Source organism: Hemitrygon akajei, chromosome 31, assembly GCF_048418815.1.
Source record: "Hemitrygon akajei chromosome 31, sHemAka1.3, whole genome shotgun sequence".
NCBI lineage: Eukaryota > Metazoa > Chordata > Chondrichthyes > Myliobatiformes > Dasyatidae > Hemitrygon > Hemitrygon akajei.
In genome coordinates this window covers 9,315,342-9,337,350 of record NC_133154.1, presented here as the reverse complement: position 1 = coordinate 9,337,350, position 22,009 = coordinate 9,315,342, and the positions used below count along the sequence as shown (strand labels likewise).

Genomic DNA, 22,009 nt, shown 5'->3' with positions numbered 1-22,009 from the left:
GTCTTAGGCTTGGTAGGTCATTATGCAGAAGCTATATACAGAAACTGGTTCCTTCAAAATTGATGATTGCGAAGGGGACCAAAAGCTTGGTTAAAGAAAAACCTTTCAGGGGAGGACTAATGGTGCAAGGATTCAAGAGGGTATTTTCAAATCAGTAGCCAATAGTCCAACTAGAATTTCTCCAACATGTTTCAGTGCCTTCAAGGCATGGCTGTCGGTTGTGGGAGGGGTGAGAAGAGGGGCAAAAAAGGCCAAAAATGCAAAGAGCAGGAATATGATGGGATGGATTGTAGAAACACAAAATATGTGGTCGAACGATAGGACTTGAAACTTTGCGCCACAAAATGTTTGGAAAACAAAAAATAGTCAACTACTGGACAAGCCCAATAATTCAGGCAGTATCTGTGGGAGGGAAATCAGTTGGCGTTTTGGTTACATGTTTTATTTCAACACCAAAAAGATGGAAATCCGGTATGTTAGAGAATGGGGAGGGGTGGACAGAATAAAGGGAATGTGATGGTGGTAGTTGTAGTAGGCAAGAGGATGGTGAAGGCTTGTTATTTGCAAAGGATCAGTTTAGATGATGCAACCAGTCAATGTTTCAGAAGTCAGACGTGCAGCTACGAATAGATTCCTTGCAAAACAAAGTGCCCATAGCCCCATAACATTGGCAAATCCATCTTGCCAGTTGCTAAACATCTGTTCTTATGTATGTGAATTGGGTCCTCATAATGACACATGAGATGATATCTGCAAATTAAATATTACAGGTGGTTGGTCTTTTAAAGTGGCTGGTTCTGACCCAACAGGGAAAAGCAGGTTAACTTACAAATTTAGCAAGTTGTAAGTGTCAGAACATGCCTGGTTGTAAGATGGGATTGTTTCCCTGAGTTCTATCTGGCTTCACTGGAATAGCGAAAGAGGCCAATGTAAGAATGGGATGTAGAATTAAAATGACGTGGGTGGAAACTCGGGGTCGTTCATATGGACTGAAGGGAGGTGTCCCCCCAAAAACCAGTCACCCAATCTGAATTTGATTTCTGCGTCATCAAGAACTGGTGGTAACCCAGCTTCATAGTGGTAGAATCCTGGGTTCAATCCTGACTTCAGATTTTGTCTGTATGGAATCTGCATGGATTTCCTCCAGGTACTCCAGTGTCCTCCCATGTCTCGAGGTTAATTGGCCTCTGTAAATTGACCCCTGTATCTTGGTACAGATTTGATGGGCCAAAGGGTCCTTTTCTGTGTTACGTATCACTGATTCTATGACCATCACATTGTAGGCGTCAAATGTAGTACACTTAGTTGGAAAAAGTTTCAGTGGAGGAATACTGTGGTCTCAAATCGGGAATAAGTGAAAGAGTAGGGACCATTGTTGCATCTCCTGCAATTGTATGGGAAGGCGCAATGAGAAGGAATTGAGTTCAAGAGTTGAGAAGTTATGTTGCAGCTGTGTAAAACTCTAAGCTACACTAGACTATTCCATTCAATTGAGTTCCTTCCCATTCCACAAGTTTACCGGGATGCTGTCTGGGTTAGAGGGCATGTACATAAAGGCATAAGGAAAGTTGGATATACTTGGGTTGCTTTCTTTGGAATGGAGGCTGAGGTTTAAAAGATTAGGGGTGGCATGGATGCAGCAGATAGCTAGTGTCTTTTTCACCAGGGTTAAAAAGTCTAATACAGGAATGGCAAACCTTTTTGAGTGTGTGTGCCCAATTTGGTGTTAATTAAAAAAATATATCTTGTGCACTGACATGTAGTCCTGACGAAGGGTCTCGGCCCGAAACGTCGACTGTACGTCTTCCTATAAATGCTGCCTAGCCTGCTGTGTTCCACCAGCATTTTGTGTGGCTTGAATTTCCAGCATCTACAGATTTCCTCATGTTTGCATCTTGTACACCATGTTAATTTTTTTTCCTTATGACCACTTTACAGAAAAAACTCTAGCCATGAATGGTTCTTGAGCACTATCTCAACTATTTTGCTTTCTTTTTGATGTATGGTCTCAACAAAATTAACAGAAGTTACAGAGGACGATCTGTTGAACATGGAAGCTGATGAAATGAAAGATGAAGCTATGGGGTACCCTATCCTTTAGGTGGCAGAGAGAGTGAGAGTAGTTGAAGAACATAGAACAGCTGTGGTTAACGTCTCTATCAACAATGGTGGACAAGCATAGATGGGCATCTATTTGTGAAAGAAGGGCCATTAGGCATCCAAGTATATAGTGGAGATGTAGGTGGACATCCATTGTGAAGATGAGCCAGTGTGAACCTAAATTAGTGAAAACAACAAAACACTGGTGGAACGCAGCAGGCCAGGCAGCATCTATAGGAAGAAGTACAGTTGATGTTTTGGGCTGAGGCTCTTCATCAGGACTAACTGAAAGAAGAGATAGTAAGAAATTGGGAGGGGGAGGGGGAGATCCGAAATGATAGAAGAAGACAGGAGGGGGAGGGATGAAGCTAAGAGCTGGAAGGTTGATTGGCAAAAGGTATACACAGCTGGAGAAGGGAAAGGATCGTGGGACGGGAGGCCTAGGGAGAAAGAAAGGGGGAGGGGAGCACCAGAGGGAGATGGAGAGCAGGCAAGGAGTGATTGTGAGAGGGACAGAGAGAGGGAAAAGGGGAAAAATGAATAAATAAATAAGGGATGGGATAAGAAGGGGAAAGAGGGGCATTAATGGAAGTTAGAGAAATCAATGTTCATGCCATCAGGTTGGAGGCTGCCCAGATGGAATATAAGGTGGTTTTCCTCCAACCTGAGTGTGGCTTCATCTTGACAGTAGAGGAGGCCATGGATAGACATATCAGAATGGGACGTGGAATTAAAATGTGTGGCCACTGGGGGATCCTGCTTTCTCTGGCGGACAGAACGTAGGTGTTCAGCAAAATCGTCTCCCAGTCTGCGTCGGGTCTAAATCAAAGTGAAAATCAAATTGGTGGAGAGCATCAGATGCAGATGGGAGGACAATGTACTAGAAGAGGAATAGTCAGGGTAGGAATGGGACAAGAGAAGGCTTAGTTAGCAAGATCCCAGGAAACGGATTATAAATCAGTCATGATGCAATGGTGAGCAGACTTGGGTCCAATGAGCTAATTCTGCTCCTATGTCTTATGGGCCAAAATGATGTGGACTCTTGGCAGAACCCACTGGCAATAGTGGGTCAGATAGCACCTGTGGTAGTAACTGAGTCTGCTTCAGCATCCAACTACTAGGTTAAATTTAGCAGACCAGTCCTCATGTGAATGTGGGTAGGAAGTAGAAGCGAGTTATGAGCGGTTGGAGAACCTTGTTTGGAGGCTCAAGCCAAAAATGTGTGTGTGTGTGGAAAGACGATCCAGATTTAGTCTGAGCCCTGCTTCAGAATCATGAAGCGATGACTATTCCTCTCGTTGCACTGATGCCGCATAAGCTCCATCAGCAGGGTGAGCTGTTTCTCTAGTCCAGGGGCAGATGGTTGTGGTGGGGACCTCCCTGCGGGGTCGGGAAGCATCTTTGGGCGAAGAGGAATGGGTGCAGGGTCTCCATCCAAAACTTAAAACACTTGCTCTCGCCCTCTGAGTCCCTGTGGCATGTCAAACATCTGCAGGCTCCTCTCGGCCAGGCGTCTGTGGGACATCATGGCCCAAGGAAAGGGTTGAGTTGTTTCGGTAATTTTGGTTTATTGAAAAGCAAGGGCATTTTTATTGTGGTATGTGTAATAAATATTGAATAAAACAGTTGAAATAATGACTGTTCGTGTGGGTAAAACTTCTGGGCGAAGACGGTGGAGAACGTGGCGCAGCGCAGCTCGTTGCCTAGCGAGGTGACGTCACAGACGGGGCCTGGAACCTCTGACCCGGAAGCAGTGCTGTAGTCCCCGGTGGTGGTCGAAGGAGCGGAGGTCGGTGCAATCATGTCGGATAACGAGGATAAGTGAGTGAGCGAGAGGGGAACGGGTGGAGGGAGAGAATTCCGCCAACCCCGTGGCTCCGGGACGCCGCTGATCGCGAACCGTTGGTGGTGGGGCTGGAGCGGCAGCCGGGCTCCCACAGTTGGTGGAGAACGAGCCGCAGGCCCCGGGTTCAGTCGTTGCATTGCGGGCGGGAGGCCTTGCATTACGACCTAATTACCAGCACAAGCAGAGTAATTGCACCCTTTCTGCTCTTCTCTCCGTCCTAAAGCCCTTCTTATTGGGTCCAGGGCACTGGGGCAAGTCTGGCCAGAAGACCGGATACAGCTGGTGGGTTGAGACGTAGAGTTGGGGTAGGTTCTCTGGTTCAGGGAGCCAGAGTTGCTCAGTTTTATTCAGCATAGAAGTTGTGCAAGACATTGGTGAGGCCTAATTTAGAGTATCGTGTGCAGTTTTGGTTACTTACCTACAGGAAAGATGTAAATAAGGTTGAAAGAGAACAGAGAAAAATTACAGGATGCTGCTGGGCCTGGAGGACCCGAGTTATAAGGATAAGACTTTATTCCTTGGAACATGGAAAATTAAGGGAAGATTTGATAGAGGTATAGAAAATTATGAAGGGTATAGGGAGGGTAAATGCAAGCGGGCTTTTTCCGCTGAGGTTGAGGGGTTCATGGGTTTAAGAAAAGTTTAAGGAAAACAAGAGGAGAAACCTCTTCACTCAGAGGGCCGTGTTGAATGAGCTGCCAGCATAAGTGGTGCATGCGAGCTCGATTTCAATGTTTAAGAGAAGTTTAGATAGGTGCCTGGAGGGCTGTGGTGCAGTCGATGGGAGTAGGAAGCTTAAAATGGCTCGGCATGGACTTGATTGGCCAGAGAGCCTCTTTCTCTGCTGTACTGTTCTATGAGTGTACGTTAGGAGAGGGATGGATGGTAACTGTCTTTTCCCCAGGATAGAGGAGTTCAAAACTATGGGTATCGATTTAGGGCAAGAAGGGGAAGATTTAAAAAGGACTTGAGCAGCTTGTTTTTTTTTAACCTGGAGTATCTGGAATGAGCTGCTCGAGGAATGGTTGAGACAGGTACAGTAGTATAATTTTATCATTTAAGAAGCATTTAGGTAGGTACAGGGAAGGTTGAAACTAAGAGGGATATGGGTGGAATGCAGGAAATTGGGACTAAATGGGTGGACACTGTGGACTAGTTGGGTCAAACGGGCTGTATACACACTGTGTTGCTGTATGACTTAAGATTGTCTTGAGGCCCAGACCACCGGCCTAGTCTGGGTAAATCACATGCTAGGATGCAGTTGTAAGCAAAAGTGGGCAGCACAGCACAACACTTCACAGTGGGTTCAATTCCCGCCACGGACTGTAAAGAGTTCGTACATTCTCCCTGTGGGATTCCTCCGGGTGCTCCAGTTTCCTCCCACAGTCCAAAGACCTACCAGCCTGCAGGTTAATGTCCCGTAAATCGGGGGATTGCTGGACGGCATGGCTGGGAGAGCCAGAAGGGCCTATTCTGTGGTGTATCTCAATAAATGAATAAAAAAAATACAGACATTAGCAATCTGAAATAAATGCAGAAAATGCGTCAGTTTATGCAGGGTGTAAACAAGTCCGGCAAGTCCATACTGACCTGACCTAATACCATTTACCTGCATTTGGCCCCTTACCCCTCCAAATCTTCCCTAAACTGCCGGACAGTCAGCAGGTCAAACAGCATCTTGTGGAGTGGGAAACAGGGAATGAATGCTCCAGGTCAATGACCTTTCCTCGAAGCTGACGTTGATCCACTTTCTCCAATTCCAGTTTTGATGGAGATGATTTCGATGATGCAGATGAAGATGAAGCGATGGATGATTTGGACAACGTGGAGGAGGTGAGTGACTAGATGGTTCTCTCCATCTGAATGACCGGGGCCAGTGGCAAACTCCCTTCTTCAATCCGAAGGTTATGGGCTCATCCCACTTCAGAATTTGCAGTGAAATTGATGGATATGTATTGGAATTGGATTATTATTGTCACATGTGCCAAGATAAAGTGAAGAGCTTGTCCTGTACACTGCTCATACAGTCATTACACAGTACATTTAGCTAGAATAGGGTAAAACAATTGAAGTATAGTGCAAAAAAATTGAAGTAATAACAAAAGGAGGGGGTATAGACTGGGTAAACACAAGCAGGCTTTTTCCACCGGGGTTGTGTGAGACTACAACCAGAGATCATGGGTCAAGGGTAAAAGGTGAAAAGTTTAACGGCAATATGAGGGGAAACCTCCTCACTCAACGCATGGTGAGAGTGTGGAGCGAGCTGCCAGCACAAATGGTGCATGTGAGCTCAATTTCAACATTGAAGCGAAGTTTGGATGGGAGGGGTATGGAGGGCTGTGGTCCCGGTGCAGGTCGATGAGAGCAGGCAGTTTAAATATTTCAGCATGGACTAGATGGCCCAAAGGGTATGTTTCTGTGCTGCATTTTTCTACGACTCTATGAGCTACAGATAATGTACAATGGAGGTAAATGATAAAGTGGAAGATCATAATGAGATAAATTGTAAGGGCAAGAGTCCATCTTGTAGAAGAGGTCCGCTCCAGAGTCTGGTATCAATGGAATAGGACTGTCCTCGAGCCTTGTGGTATGTGCTTTCAGACTTTTTTATCTTCTGCCCGATAGGAGGAGGGGAGAAGAAAGAATGTCTGGGGTAGGTAGAATCTTCGATTACGCTGGCTGCTTTACTGAGGCAGCGAGTCATATAGACAGTCCATAGAAGGGAGGCCCTTGTGGTTCTTGTACTGAACTGTGTCCACCACTCTGCAGTTTCTTGCAGGCACATGCAGAACAGTCACCATACAGAGCTGCTACATGTATGCCAAGTAGTTTCTATGGTGCTTCGATAAAAATTGATAAGAGTCTTTGGGCACGTACTGAATTTGTTTAGCCTCTTGAGGAAGGAAAGCCGTTAATGAGCTCCCTTGTCTGTGACAGCAGTGTGGCTGGAGCAGGACTGGCTATTGGTCATGTCATATGTGAGAGAGCATTGGATACAGGAAAGTATGAGAGATGTGGGGTTGCTCAGAGAGCTAGCATAGACTTGTGGGGCAGAATAGCCTTCAGCTACGTGATATGGACCTCCTGGTAAATGGCAGCGATTGTCAGGTCTGTCTTGAAGGAGGGTGGCAGTGATCTTCCCACTGTTCTGACCAACATAAAGTAAGGTTGAAAGTTCTTGGCAGGACATGTGGTATGTGGCAAGGGAAAAGCACAGTTAATGTTTCAGTTTGATTACCTTTCTAAAAAAAGTAAAACAGTTTTACACAAGAGCAAGCCCTTTGGCCCATGATTAGAATCAGGCTTAATATCACCAGCATATGTTGTGAAGGTTGTTAACTTTGCGGGAGCAGTACAATGCAATACATAATAATAGAGAAAAAAATACTATTAAGAATAAATATATAGCCCGTCAGTGGTGTAGTACCATAGCACTGGACTTCGAGGCCAATGGTCTCAGGTTCAAATCCGGCCAGCTCCTTACACACTTTCCTACCTTGCTGATTTGAGCATCGAGCTAGCAACTCAGCCTTGGGGAAGAACCTGTTTCTGAATTGTTGAGTGTGTGCTTTCAGGTCTCTGTACCTCCTCCCTGATGATACCAATGAGAAGAGGGCACGTCCTGGGTGGTGGGCGTTCATAATGATGGACAGCACCTTTGTGAGGCATGGCTCCTCGACATGTCCTAGATGCTACGGAAGCTAGTGCCCATGATGGAGCTGGCTATGTTTACAACACTCTGCTGCTTACTTCGATCCTGTGTAACACCCTCCACCCCCCCCCCCCCCATACCAGACGGTGATGCAGCCAGTTAGAATGCTCTCCACAGTACGTCTGTAGAAATTTTTGTATGTTTTGGGAGACGTACCAAATCTCAAACTCCTAATGAAATATTGCCTAATAATGTTGTGTTGAACTAATTAAATTATTGATCTCTAATTAAACTAATCCCTTCTATTTGCCCAGGTCTCTGCCTCCACCATTGGCAGCACATTGTACAGGCACTCACCATTCTATATATAAAAAAATAAAACTTTGCCTCACACAATCTCCTTTGAATCTTTTTCCTTAAGCGCATGACGTCTGGTATTAGACATTTCAACATTGAGAAAGGGATACCAGCTGTCTATCTCCTTCTATGCCTCATAATTTAGTAAACTCTAATAGATCTCCCCTTTTATCAGCAAACTGGAGGTTAAGGGTGAAAGGTGAAGCATTTAAGTGGAACCCGAGGGGGGATTTTCTTCACTGAGAGAGTGGAACTAGCTTCAAGCAGAAGTGGTGGATGTTGGTTCAGTTGCAACGTTTAAGAGAAGTTTAGATAGGTACGTGTATGAGGGGTGTGGAGGACTGTGGTCCAGGTGCAAGTTAGTGGGACTAAGCAGAAAGCCAAGGTAATATGTACAAGATAGGCCAAAGGGCCTGTTTCTCCACTTTGAGTCTAAGCTTGTAAAGAAGTGGGGGGATGGGGGGGGGGGGAAGAGTGAAGAGAACAAAGGGAGGGGTTGAGACCAAGTGAAAATGAATGATGTAATCTTCCATTTGATCTGATCTCCCACCTTCCAAAAACTGTTTTACAGGAAGACCGTGAAAACGTGGAGATTCTCCCCGCGGCAGACGGGCAGCAGGCCAACCAGAAAAGGATCACCACCTCCTACATGACGAAGTACGAGAGAGCCCGAGTACTGGGGACGCGGGCTCTCCAGATAGCGTGAGTGTCAGTACCCTGAGCAGTCTGCTCCACCTCCCTGCCGGGACACTGTAGGGGTATAGTGACGTTCAACCCAGTTTCTCTACGCCTATCATTCACCCATTGGCACTAATGCTAAATTACCTTTTCCATTGCTGGCGGGCGTGTAGGGCACCAATGAAGGTCCTCCGTCTGTCTGTGTAGAAGGATTCTTCAATGCTGTGTCAAGTACAATTTTTTAATGACCAGTAAGGGTTGTTAGCCATGAGCTGAACCCCTGAACCTGGAGGACTGGTGGACCACTCTTAGTCTGGCCTCTACCCTTTGACTTGTTTGGTGTGTGTGACCCCAACAAGAGCCAAATCATAAAGCCCTGACTCCAGCCGACACAGCTCTCTGGGTCGTTGAGGCACGTAAGCCTCCAAACTCAATGACAAGGGTGTGGTCTTCTTGGAGGAATGCTAAACTAGAACCATTTTATTCTCTCCACGTTCTCCTTCGCTTCTGTCCAGACAGTCATTCACATGCAGGGCCAGTTCACAGCAGGTAATTAACCTACTAACATGGAGCCACAAGGGACTGCAAGTGCCAAGTCTCATAAGCTGCATCCAGATGAAGGGTCTCGACCCGAAAAATCGACTGTCCAGTTCCCTCTACAGTTGTTACCTGTCCTGCTGAGTTGCTCCAGCAGCTTGTCTTGTAAAACCTATTAACCTGCAAGCCCTTGGGGAGTGGGAGGAAGCCCACCTGGTCACAGAGAGACCCTGCAGCACCTGGGGTCAGGATGGAACCCAGAAGGCAGGAATTGTAAGGCTGCAGCTCTGTTAGCTGGGCCACTGTGAGGGGGGGGAGTAAACACTTCCTACGACATCTTTAACAATGTCAGCTGCACCAACTGCCTCACCGCTAACAGTGGACTTCTTAAAGTGTAGGGGGTGCAGTGGCCATTTTGTGTACAGCAGTCCAAAATCAGATTTTGGTTTGATATCACCGGCATGTGTCGTGAATTTTGTAAACCTAGCAGCAGCCGTATTATGCAAAACATAATAGATAAAACTGAATTATAGTAAATATTTATAAAATAGTTAAATGGGTAGTGCAAAAGTAAAAATAAAACAAGTAGTGAGGTATTGTCCGTGGGTTCAATGCCATTCAGAAATCTGACGGCAGAGCGGGAGAAGTTGTTCCTGAACCTCTGGGTGTGAAGGTCCTTGACGGTGGAAGCCGCCTTTCTGAGGCATTGCTCCTTGAAGATGTCCGGAATGCTATGGAGGCTAGTGCCCATGATGGAGCTGACTGAGTTTACAATTCTCTGCAGCATCTGTAGCCCCCACTCCCAAGTGGTGATGCAGCCACGGCGCATCTGTGGCAATTTGCAAGCATCTGGTGACATATGTCAAACTCCTAATGAAATATGTTGTGCCTTATTTGTAACTGCATCGATAGGTTGGGTCTTGAGTAGATCCTCGAGATATTAAACGATGTTACTAACTGTACAGACCTTAAACGTGTTGTTTCTCATCTGCAGCAGACTGATGGCTGATTTATATTTGTGCATCGCATCTACGCCGTGTCGCGTACCCTACGCAGTAGGGTGACGTGCACCTCGCTAGAAAAGTTACTCATGCATCATGACAACGCAGACCGCAACAACTGTGATTGGTCTGCTTGGTTGCATCGCATTTCCTCCTACACATTTCCGGTTGCTTCTTCTCCACCATGTTTGTAGGCTATGCGTATACCAATATGAAGTAGATTAACCAAATCGTCAGATCTACCTGCCGACATGCGAAAGTGTTTGAAATGCATTTCCTCATCCATGTCTCTCGCGAAGAAACAACACAGAGGCATAGAAACCCCACCGCCAACTAGCGTTTTGCCGCACACCAGCGCACGCTCACTACAGCGTAGAGCGATGCAGAAGTGAACATCAGGGTTATGGGGTACACTGCGGCGTAGCCCGTATGCACAAGTATAAGTCAGCTTTGAGACAGGAGTATTTGATGTTTCTATCAGAGATGCTCTCACGAGTCGCCTTCTTGACGGCACCAGAAGTTACCGGGTCGCCGGTTTTAAATTCAACAGCGAAGGGTTCTGAAAGTGTAGTGGTCAGGTTACAGCACCAGTGTGGGCAACTAAACTCAAATTGTTAAATCAATCTAGAATGATTTAAAGCGGTTGGTTTCCTTGTCAGTTTCACAACAGTGGGCGGCACAGTAGCATAGCGGTTACATAACACTTTACTGCACCAGCAGTCAGGGCTCTGGGTTCAGAGTTTGTTCTCCCCGTGACCGCTGGGGTTTTCTCTGGGTGCTCCCATTTCCTGCCCCATCCCAAAGCCGCATAGATTAGTAAGGGTTAATCAGTGGTGCGTTCTGTAGGCGACACTTGCAGTCTGCCCCTAGGACGTATTCATACCTGTGGTTGTTGACACAAAGAATGCATTTCACCGTATGTTTCAATGTACATGTGACAAATAAAACTAATCTTTAAAACGTTTCTGTGAAGCTGTAGGATTAAGTCTAAACCATCTGAGGACTGTATTTGATTACAGACCAACACAGTGACAACGCTGTCACTGTGTGGTTCTATCTGGCAGTGGAGGATGGAGATAAATACACATTACTGGAGGAATCATTTTAAAAATCGTGCTGGTAATGTTAAGTTCACAAGATGCCAGATGTGCTCAGTGGATCGGGCAGCACTTGTCCAGAGAGAAACCGTTAATGGTCCTGGACGCTAGCCTCCTGTAAGGCTTTCTAGAAATGGCTGTGGGCCACCCGACTGTCTCAGCATTCCCTCCTCGTTGGTAAGTAACGGATGACAAGGAGACTGGTGGACGGTCAGAGTGCAAGGAGCAGGAAAGCATTTTCCTTCGTGCTCATGTAGGGGTGTCTTTTCTCCCACAAAGCTGCGGTTGCTGGTGGCCTGTGGTACATTTTCAGCTTGAAATCGATGGTTTGTTGGGTGCGGATAATTACTAGCAGGAAATGGATATAAGCCAGGACTGGTAGTACAGGCTCGAGGGGCTGAATGGCCTTCCTGTAACGGAGCAAGCTGTTAACTCAGTGTGAAGTGTGGCTGCACTCCCTGGAGCTTGCCTGCCAGGATAACACATCGGTGTGATTCATCGTTTATTTCTCTCTCGCTCTCTCTCCCTCCCTTTCACAGGATGTGTGCCCCAGTCATGGTTGAGCTTGAAGGAGAGACAGACCCACTGCAGATCGCAATGAAAGAGCTGAAGTAAGTTCCAGCTTCCGTGCCTGGATGCTGGTCCTCATCTAACATGCTTTGCTTTACAAGGGCTTGCTGCATTGTGCTCGACCCACTGGATACTCAGCTCAGATGACGTAAGGCAGAATGAATCCATTCCCCATTCCTGTTTCTCTCTCTCTCACTTATCTCCTCACCTACCCATCACCTCCCTCTGGTGCTCCACCCCCTTCCCTTTCTTCCACGGCCTTCTGTCCTCTCCGATCAGATTCCCCCTTCTCCAGCCCTGTATCTCTTTCACCAATCAACTTTCCAGCTCTTCACTCCCTATCCCAGATCCACCTACCACCTACCACTTCTTCCTTCCCCCCCCATCTTCTGAATCTGACTCCATCCCCCTTCCTTTCCAGTCCTGAAGAAGGGTCTCGGTCCGAAACCTCAGCCGTCTACTCTTCTTCATAAATGCTGCCTGGCCTGCTGAGTTCCTCCAACATGTTGTGTGTGTTGCTCAGAATGAATCCTTACTATGCTATAGGCATCTGTACTATCTGTCAAATAAACAAGCTGAAAACTGCAAGGAACATGGGTCATACAAGGCAGCAACAGGCCATTCAGCCCCTCTGTGTCCATGCGGAACCTTTCTATCAATCTATACTCATCACATTTACTGCCACTTGGTCTGTAACCTTGGTGATTCAAGTGTTTGTCCGGATACACCCTAGGGCCCTTCCACTCATAATGTATATCTTACACATGTAAATCCGGAGCAGAATTAGGCCATTTGGCCCATCGAGTCTTCTCTACCATTCCATCATGGCTAATTTATTATCCCTCTCAACTCCATTCACATGTCTTCTCCCCATAACATTCGACACCCCGACTAATCAAAAATCTATGAACCTTTGCTTTAAATATACTATACTCAATGACTTGGTCTCCACAGCTGCCTGGCAATGAATTCCATGGGTTCACCACCCTCTTGCTAAAGAAATTCTTCCTCATCTCTGTTCTAAAGGGATATTCTAATATTTTGATGCTGTGCCCTCTGGTCCCAGACTGTCCCATTGTTGGAAACATCTGTTCAGTGTTCTCTCTATCTAGGGCTTTCAGTATTCTGTAGGTTTTAATGATGTGCCTCCCTCATTCTTCTAATCTCCAGTGAGTACAAGCCCGGAGCCATCAAATGCTCCTCTTACGTTAACCCTTTCATTCCCAGGATCGATCTTCTCTCGTAACAGATCACTGGGAGTTTCTTAAAATAGAACACTAAACATTACATCAAAGGAGTAGGCCCTTTGGCCCACCGTGTCTGTACTGAACCAAAACCAATCCCTCCTGCCTCTTTGTGATCCATATCCCCCGTTCCCAGCGTGTCAATCTAAAACACTTCTTAAAAGAGGCCTCCGTTGATCGGATCGACCATAGATATTGCGTCCTTGATGTCTGCATGAGACGCAGGCCAGGGCAGTATGATCTGGAGATCAAGCTGTTACCCATGCAGCAGGCTACCCCTGTCCACGCAGCTGATGAACCCAAAGGGGCGGCAGAGACCGATACAGTTTGGCACCAGCATCATTGCGGGAGTTGCCAGTCAGTGTAGGACTTCCTTCTGTAGAGTGTACCAGCTGTTCAGCATCACTCTGCAGTCTAAGGCCACTCTCCTCACCACTAACAAATTCCACGCTACCTGCAGACTTCTCATTCGTACCTCGTACAGTCACAGTGTCATTAATGTACATAAGCAGCAAGGGTCCCAGCACCAGCACCCCCTGTACACGGGTGGTCACGGTTGTTACCAAGCGATCCTGTGGGCGCTCAACATTTTGAATTGGTCTTCCATTGAGACCTTGTCAAACGCTGTATAGATGTCCACGTAGACAGCGTGCACTACTCTCATCACTTCCTCGACTGTTGCTGTTTCCTAATGGGAGCGATTACTCTTGTCTTCCAGGGCTCGGAAAATCCCGATCATTATCCGACGTTATCTGCCGGATGGAAGCTATGAGGATTGGGGAGTGGATGAGCTGATAATTGCAGACTGACCTTTGCTGCCCTGTCATGTTACTTTGTACATGTTTCCTCTATTTAAATATAGTTATTTTTCTATTGTATACTTGTTTTTGTAAAATAAACAGTGTTTTCTGTTGAGCAATTGATTCTTCTGGAAAACAAATGCGAGAATGCATGACTGAGACAAAAGTGGTGGAAGAACTCAGCCAGCCACACACACACTGCGGAAAGAGAAGCCAGGCAAAGTACTGGGTCAAAGTTGATGCTTCTGAATCGATACGGTTGAGAATCTGTGCCTGAAAGATCCAGCCACAAAGGATCTGCTACAGACATGTCTTAGAATTGGCAGCAGTCTGGTGCTAATGGGGGAAGGAAGGGTTGTTTCGCTTCACACACTGTTGGTACAGAGTAGGGGTTTCCAACCTTTTTAGTTACTATTAAGCAAGGGGTCTGTGGTACCCAGGATGGGAACCCCTGGTATAGAGGGAGTTTATAATGTATGTAAAAAGAGTTTTAAAGTAAGTTTTAATTTATTTAGAGTATCTATACCAGTCTTAGTTCGGTACTTAGAAAGTGTACACCAAATTAAAACATCGCTGTGCTGGTCCAGGGCGCACTCTAGTCCACTGATCCAGTACAGCCTGGACCCTAGATGCTTCCTCTCCAGGTGTACCTGAGCATGAAGGTGTCCTCGGAAGGAGACATTCAAGTGGAACCCTCAACGGCCTGGACCTCTGAATGGCCACCCTGGAGAAACTAGATGAGTAAGTCTTTAATGAGCTAGCCCCATACCTGAATAGATGCCCAAAGATCAGGACACTAAGGCTGAAGGAGTGTTTGACATGCTAGTGTAACGCTTTACAACACAGCAAATCAGGGTTCAGTTTCTGCCACTGTCTTTACAGAGTTTCTACGTGTTATGTTTTGTAACTTCAAAGCATAAAAACTAATTGAAAGGAAAAACAAGGGAGCTAGGAGTATGAGTCTAACTTAGTACTTTAAGCAAAGTGCGAATGATGTGGTGGCGTGATGTCGTATGCCATTTACGTACTTTTACATATTACCTGCGATGCATTATGTAATCAACAAAGAATGCTTATTTAAAATTATGTTCACAATATTTTTCAAATATTCAATATGCAGCACACCTCCTTGCTTAGCTAAAAGCTCCAACTCAGTATAGAGTGTGTCTCCAGGCTTTCAATTCAGTATCATTGAAAGGCCATTCAGGGTCATTTTGTGGAGTGACTGAAACAGCCAAGCCAGTGTCCAATTCCATTAGTAAATTGTGAGCATGTTATGTGTTCTCCAGAAGATGCTTGCGGGCTGCAGTCAGGACATCCTCGGACTGTGTTGACTCTGCAAACCACACATTTCACTGCTCTGATGTACATCTGACAAATAGAGCTCATTTAATTTTAAATGCAGCCAAAAATTGAGAAAAAGCACTCTCAAATATCCATGGGGTGGGGCTGAAATCTCACATTAACCATACACATGGAACCCAGTCTTGTTCAGGCTGCTTCCTTCAGTTTTGCTGCCAGTATCCAGTGTGTGCCCATGCCAACTGGTCACACCTCTACCATTCCTGCACCCACCCACTAGACCTATGGTGGAGGAGGGCTCTGGGCTTGGGGATGGTAGCCGGTTGGGAAGTAGCAGTTGTGGACATTGGCAATCCAGCTGGAGTTGAGTCCCATTACAGCGATGGGTGATTCCCCACACCCCACCACCTACACAAGGGCAGATGGGACTAGATAGGTGGGCACCCTGGCTGCAGTGGACAGATCGGGCCATGCTGCATGAGAATATGGGGAGCTATGTATCTGTAGTACTGCTAGTGAATCGGGAGTGGGGAGTCCAGACATGCCACCTCATCATGACGGTCTGATTTTCCCAGCTGGAGAGAGGGCTTTCTCTGGCTATTTACCCCCTCACAGAGCCACTGCCATCCCATCAGTAAAGCATCATCTACCCCCTACACAGGGCACACAACAGTAGTGGTGAAGGGAGATGAGGAATTCACCCCTCCCCCTCTCCTGGTTTCTCCTATCACCTACCACCGTGTACTTCTCCACCCCCCCCCCCCCCCAATCTTATTCTGACTTTCTTTCCAGTTCTGATGAAAGGTCTCGGCCTGACACGTGGACTGTTTGTTCTTATCCATAGAAGCTGCCTGATCTGAGTTCCTCCAGCATTCTCTCTCTCTGTTGATTTGGATTTCCAGCATCTGCAGATCGTCTCATGTTTGCAGCCTCCCTCTCTGTTGTGCTTCCTCTCCCCCATTCTAACCCAAAGCTCCCCGAAACTGGAGCAGTACTGGTATGGAGGAGCTACTGCACAGGACCAAAGTAAGGCACAGAGAGATGTAAAATTAGCCATCTCCAAGGGCATTTTCCTCTGTGGTATCCAGCTCATCTTCAAGGAGTGGTGCTGCAGAAAGGAGCATCCATCATTAAGGACCTCCACCACCCTCTTGCCCTCTTCGCACTGGAAGGAGGTGTAGAAGACTGAAGGCACACACTCAGCAATTCAGGAACAGCTTCTTCCCCTCTGCCATCCGATTTATGAATGGGCATTGAATCCATGAACTACTTGGTTTTTATTTCCTATTTTTTGGCACGACTTATGTAACTTATTTATTAAATATATACTTTAATTCACTGCTTTCTTTTTCTCTCTATTACCATTGTACTGCTGCTGAAAACTTCATGACATGCCGGTGGTATTAAACCTGATTCTGATCTATGTGAGACGGTGCCACATCTTTCATTAAGGATCCCCACCATCCAGGCCGTGTCATCTCGCAGCTGCCCTCGGGCAGTAGATCCAGAAGCCTTAAGTCCCACACTCACAGGTTCAAAATCCATTTGGTTCTTGAAGCAACACTTCTCATCTATACAGTTCAGCAATGCTATGACTATTTTGATGGCTTTGCACAAAAATTGATTTTTTTGTTCTAATTGTGTACTTTCTTGCAAGGATTCTGTGTAATTTATGAACGCAAGATTCTACAAACGCTGAAAATCAGCATCTTGAGTCCTGAAGAAGGATTTCAGCCCAAAACGTCGTACCTATTCCTCTCCTTTGATGCTGCCTGACCTGCTGAGTTCCTCCAGCATTTTGTGCTCCTGTAGTACCACCTCATGAGTGGCGCCTTGTCAAAGGCCTTCTGAAATCCAAATGTACAACATCCACTACATTCCTTTTATCTATCCAACCTGTCTTTAGACTGTGGGAGGGAACTGGAAAACCCACGCATCCCACAGGGAGAACGTACAAAGACTCCTTACGGAGGAAGCTGAGACTGAACTCCGACACCTCGAACCGTAATAGCGTTGCGCTAACCGCTATGCTATCGTGGCTCCCAATGTTTATGCCTTTCTTTTGAATGCTGTGTGGCTTTGATGCTGCTGCAAGCTGCTTTTCATTGCCCCAGCGCGCACAATAAGCGCCTCCGGCTGTGGGTCGAGTTTCCAGATGGCAAAGTTGCAGAACTGCTGTTCTTGGCGCCATCCAGTGGCCACGGGTGGTACTGTTGCCGACTCCGGCCAGCAACTCGTTCCCAGTAACAGCAGCAGACTCAATAGAAGGCCAAACACGAGGAAATCTGCAGATGCTGGAAATTCAAACAACAACACACACAAAATGCTGGTGGAACACAGCAGGCCGGGCAGCATCTATAGGGAGAAGCGCTGTCGACGTTTCGGGCCGAGACCCTTCGTCAGGTCCTGGCAATGACAGCGCTTCTCCCTATAGATGCTGCCTGGCCTGCTGTGTTCCACCAGCATTTTGTGTGTGTCAATAGAAGGCCAGGTGTGAAATGGGACCATCTGCCTCTGATATCACCATTCGCCTTGCTTCATTGAGCAGCTCATTCCCTTCTAAGTCATCTTTCAAATATCACTCTAGGCCAATATTTCCCTTTTGCTAAATCCCAATCACCTGGTTGCTTGCCTAACAGTGTGAAGTATCTATGGCAACAACAAGCATCCAGTCATCTTTAAGGGGCATGGTGCTTGTTACTGGGTTATTGATGTTAAATCCCACCACAGAAGATAAATTTGAGTTCAAATTGGTAAAATCGGTGTTAGAAGTCCAGAAGTCCATGAAAAGGCAGATTGTTATAAAAGACCAGCTGGTTCAGTTATGCAGTCAGGCATATATGGGACCTGTGGAACTGCGGTTGACTCTTACCTGCTCTCTTCTCTGTGCAAGGGCTATTAGAGGTTGGTAATGAATGCGTTAAAATCTGCTGCTTGGTATATCTACCAAATAAAAGCAGGTTAATGTCTACACCCTGTTACACCTTTGAAGACCTCAGAGCATATCATCGAGCACTGCAGCACCTGTCAGCCCACCTGGTCTGTGCTTTCTCCCTGGTCCTATCCTCCTGCATGTGGATCACAGCCCTCCGTACTTCTCCCAATCTTCTCTTAAATATTGAAATAGAACCCACATCCACCACTTCTGCTGGCAGCTTGTTCCACACTCTTGCCGCCCTCTGAGTGAAGAAGTGTCTCCTCATATTCCCCATTACATTTTGTAACTCTGAAACATAAAACTAATTGGAAGAAAAACAAGTCTAGAATGCGACTCTAATTTTGTTTTTACTTTAAGCGAGGTGCGCACATATTGATGTGGCATAATGACGTATGCCATTCACGTACTTTTACATATAACCCATAATGAATTATTTAAACAACAAAAATTGCTTTATCAAACAATATATTTTGCAAAATTACTCAAATATTACTGGAATACTGAATACACAACATTCCCCTTAAAAATTTCACCTTTCACCCCTAATCCATGACCTGTAGTTCCCGTCTTACTCAACCTCAGTGGAAACTTCCTGCTTGGCTAATCCTATTGATATCCCTCATAATTTTGTATACTTCCATCAAATTTCTCATTCTCCTACGCTCCAAGGAATAAAGTCCTAACCTATTCAACCTTTCCCTATTAATTCAGGTCCTCATTCCCAGCTGCATCCTGGTAAATTTTCTCTGCACTCTTTCAATCTTATTGATATATTTCCTGTAGGTAGGCGAGCAGAACTGTACACAATACTTAAAATTAGACCTCACCACTGTCTTATACAACTTGAACATAAATCTAGCTTGACAGAGGTATACAAAATTATGAGGGATATAGATAGAGTAAATGCTGGCAGGATTTTTCCACTGTTGATGAGACTACAACTTTAGCTCATGGGTTAAGGATGGAAAGTGAAAAGTTTAAGGGGAATGTGAGGGGAAACTTCTTCACTCAGAGGGTGGAGAAAATGTGGAATGAGTTGTCAGCAGCAGTGATGAACATGGGTTCAATTTCAACACTTAAGAGAAGTTTGGATAAGTACATGGATGGGAGATGTGTGGAGGGCTATGGTCCAGGTGGAGGTCAATGGTATTAGGCAGAATAATAGCATGGACTAGATGGCAACAGGCCTCTTTCTACACTGTAGTGCTCTATAACATAATTATATGGTTTGCCTCATATCTTTAAAGTTCTAAATAAATTTATTATCAAAGTACATACATCACCATATAAAACCCTGAGATTCATTTTCTTGTGGCATACTCAACAAATCGATAGAATGATAACCATAACACAATCAATGAGAGACTGCCCATTTAGGGTGTTCAACCAGTGTAAAGAAGACAACAAACGTACAAATGCAAAAAGGAGAAGCAGAAAATAGCGAGAACGAGATGAAGAGTCCTTGAAAGAGAGTCCATTGGTTGTGGGAACATCTCAGTGATAGGGTGAGTGAAGTTAAGTGAAATTATCCCCTTTGGTTCAAGAGCCTGATGGTTCAGGGGTAGTATCTGTTCCTGAACCTAGTGGTGGGGGTCCTGAGTCTCCTTTACCTTCTTCTTGATGGCAGCAGTGAGAGGAGACCATGTCCTGGGTGGTGGGGGACCCTGATGATGGATGCGGCTTTTTTCCTGCGACAGCATTTCACGTAGATGTGCTGAATGGGGACTGTAGGAGATGATAGATTGCTGGATGCTAAATGAGAAATTAGCCCCCATCTTCTGAGGTCTTCGCCAAAGGAATGAGGTTTATGTTTTCCCAGTAAATGAAAAATAAGAATTTGAATTGTGGAGAGTAAAGTTCTATAGGAATTGCAAAAAAATGGTTTGCTAGAGTGGGATTGATAAATTGGTTTATTACTGTCACATGCTGTGAGAACCAGTGAAAACCTTGTTTTGCATACCATCCCATCCGTTCAGATCAGAACACTGAGGTGGTGCAAGGGGAAAACAATAATGGAAAGTGGAATAAAGTGTTCCTATTACAGAGAAAGTGCAGTGCAGAGAGACAATAAAGTACAATGTTATGACAAGGTAGATTGTGAGGTCAACAGTCCATCCTGATGTACAAGTGGACACTTCAATAGCAGGATAGAAGCTGTCTTTGAGCCTGTTGGTAAATTAAAAGGAGACTTGTTAGAGATGTTCCTGATCAGGTAGGATTTAGAAAATGTGAACAGAGGAACTCTATTCTCACTGGAAGACCATTGAAGAAGAGAGGACACAAATATAGAAGTTTGGCCAGAAGTTATTTGGAAGGTGCAAGAGAAGAACATGGTAATAATCTGGAATTTATTGCCTGAAGGGTGCAGGTAAGATACCAGAAATACTGTATGAAGGTCTACAACTCAGGGAAGGACATGGGGACGAGGAAACCAAGGCTGAGGGGGTAATCTAAAAGGATTATGTTTATCTTTCCACTGGTGGAAACAATTCTCTATTAAATACTTGAGTACGTTTTCGTCGCTCCTTGGCCTGTTTATCCAAAATGCCTAACGCATTGCTGCAGCGATGAAGAAGGCACGCCAGTGGCTCTACTTCATCAGGAGTTTAAAGGGATTTGGTCTGTCACCAAGGACTCTAGTATATTTCTACAGATGTACAGTATGCAACATTCTGACTGGTTGCATCACTGTCCAGCACAAGGGGTTGAAGGAGACAGTAGGGGGCCTCAGGCTCACCCAGCTCCATCATGGGCACAGGCCTCCCCACCATCAAAGACATCTTCAAGAAGGTGGCATCAATTATTAATAGATAGATAGATAGATAGATACTTTATTCATCCCCATGGGGAAATTCAACATTTTTTCCAATGTCCCATACACTTATTGTAGCAAAACTAATTACATACAATACTTAACTCAGTAAAAATATGATATGCATCTAAAATCACCCTCTCAAAAAGCATTAATAATAGCTTTTAAAAAGTTCTTAAGTAGTTTACTTAAATACATTGAGTCCTAACCCCGGCACTTTAACATATCTTACTCCTGGCGGTTGAATTGTAAAGCCGAATGGCATTGGGGAGTATTGATCTCTTCATCCTGTCTGAGGAGCATTGCATCGATAGCAACCTGTCGCTGAAACTGCTTCTCTGTCTCTGGATGGTGCTATGTAGAGGATGTTCAGGGTTTTCCATAATTGACCGTAGTCTACTCAGCGCCCTTCGCTCTGCTACCGATGTTATACTCTCCAGTACTTTGCCCTCACTATCCCTCACTATCCAGGAATTGCCCTCTTCTCACTGCTACCATCAGGGAGGAGGTACTGGAGCCTGAAGGCCCACACTCAATGTTTAGGAACAATGTCTTCCCCTCTGCCATCGGATTTATGAATGGACCATGAACCTATGCACACTACTTCACTATTCCTCTTTCTCCAGTCCACTCTGCAATGCTGTCTGCCCCCTTTTCTTTTCCCCTGCACCATTCCCTAAAGAATGGTCTTCGAGAGTCAACTTGAAATTGTTATGTGGCCATACCATCTCAGTTTCCTCCCCTTTACTGTGGACAGTAGATCTTCACAGTGCCTCATGTGATGGTTCTTCATACTCTGTTGTTTGAGGCATGGTCTGTATAGGAGATGCTGAGGAGCCTTCTGAAGCATCTCTTTTCTACTGCCTGGACAGCACACACAAAAAGCTGGAGGAACTCAGCAGGCCAGGCAGCATCCATGGAAAAAAGTAGTTAATGTTTTGGGCCAGAGCCCTTCAGCAAGACTTGCCACTTGTGTCTTCTTTTGCAGTTCTACCGTCAATGTCCATGATTTCGCATGCATACAAGAAGATGGAGAGCACAGGTGCATACAGGAGCTTCGACTTGGATCTGAGAG

At 45.6% G+C, this 22,009-nt stretch overlaps 1 protein-coding gene across 1 annotated transcript; it reads left to right on the top strand.

Moving 5' to 3' along the window:
- Positions 1-3,804: 3,804 nt before the first annotated feature.
- Positions 3,805-13,997, top strand: polr2f (RNA polymerase II, I and III subunit F). The gene is made up of 5 exons (XM_073034010.1): positions 3,805-3,921; positions 5,710-5,779; positions 8,527-8,657; positions 11,808-11,879; positions 13,801-13,997. The coding sequence occupies exons 1-5, from the start codon at positions 3,902-3,904 to the stop codon at positions 13,889-13,891; spliced, it is 384 nt and encodes a 127-aa protein (XP_072890111.1). The 5' UTR covers positions 3,805-3,901; the 3' UTR covers positions 13,892-13,997.
- The last annotated feature ends 8,012 nt before the right edge of the window (positions 13,998-22,009 follow it).

Excerpts from the sequence above, each read along its gene's own strand:
- polr2f (XM_073034010.1), top strand. The coding sequence starts at position 3,902 with ATGTCGGATAACGAGGATAA. Across the intron at positions 8,658-11,807 it reads ACGCGGGCTCTCCAGATAGC|GATGTGTGCCCCAGTCATGG; the intron begins GTGAGTGTCAGT and ends TCCCTTTCACAG. Across the intron at positions 11,880-13,800 it reads ATCGCAATGAAAGAGCTGAA|GGCTCGGAAAATCCCGATCA; the intron begins GTAAGTTCCAGC and ends CTTGTCTTCCAG.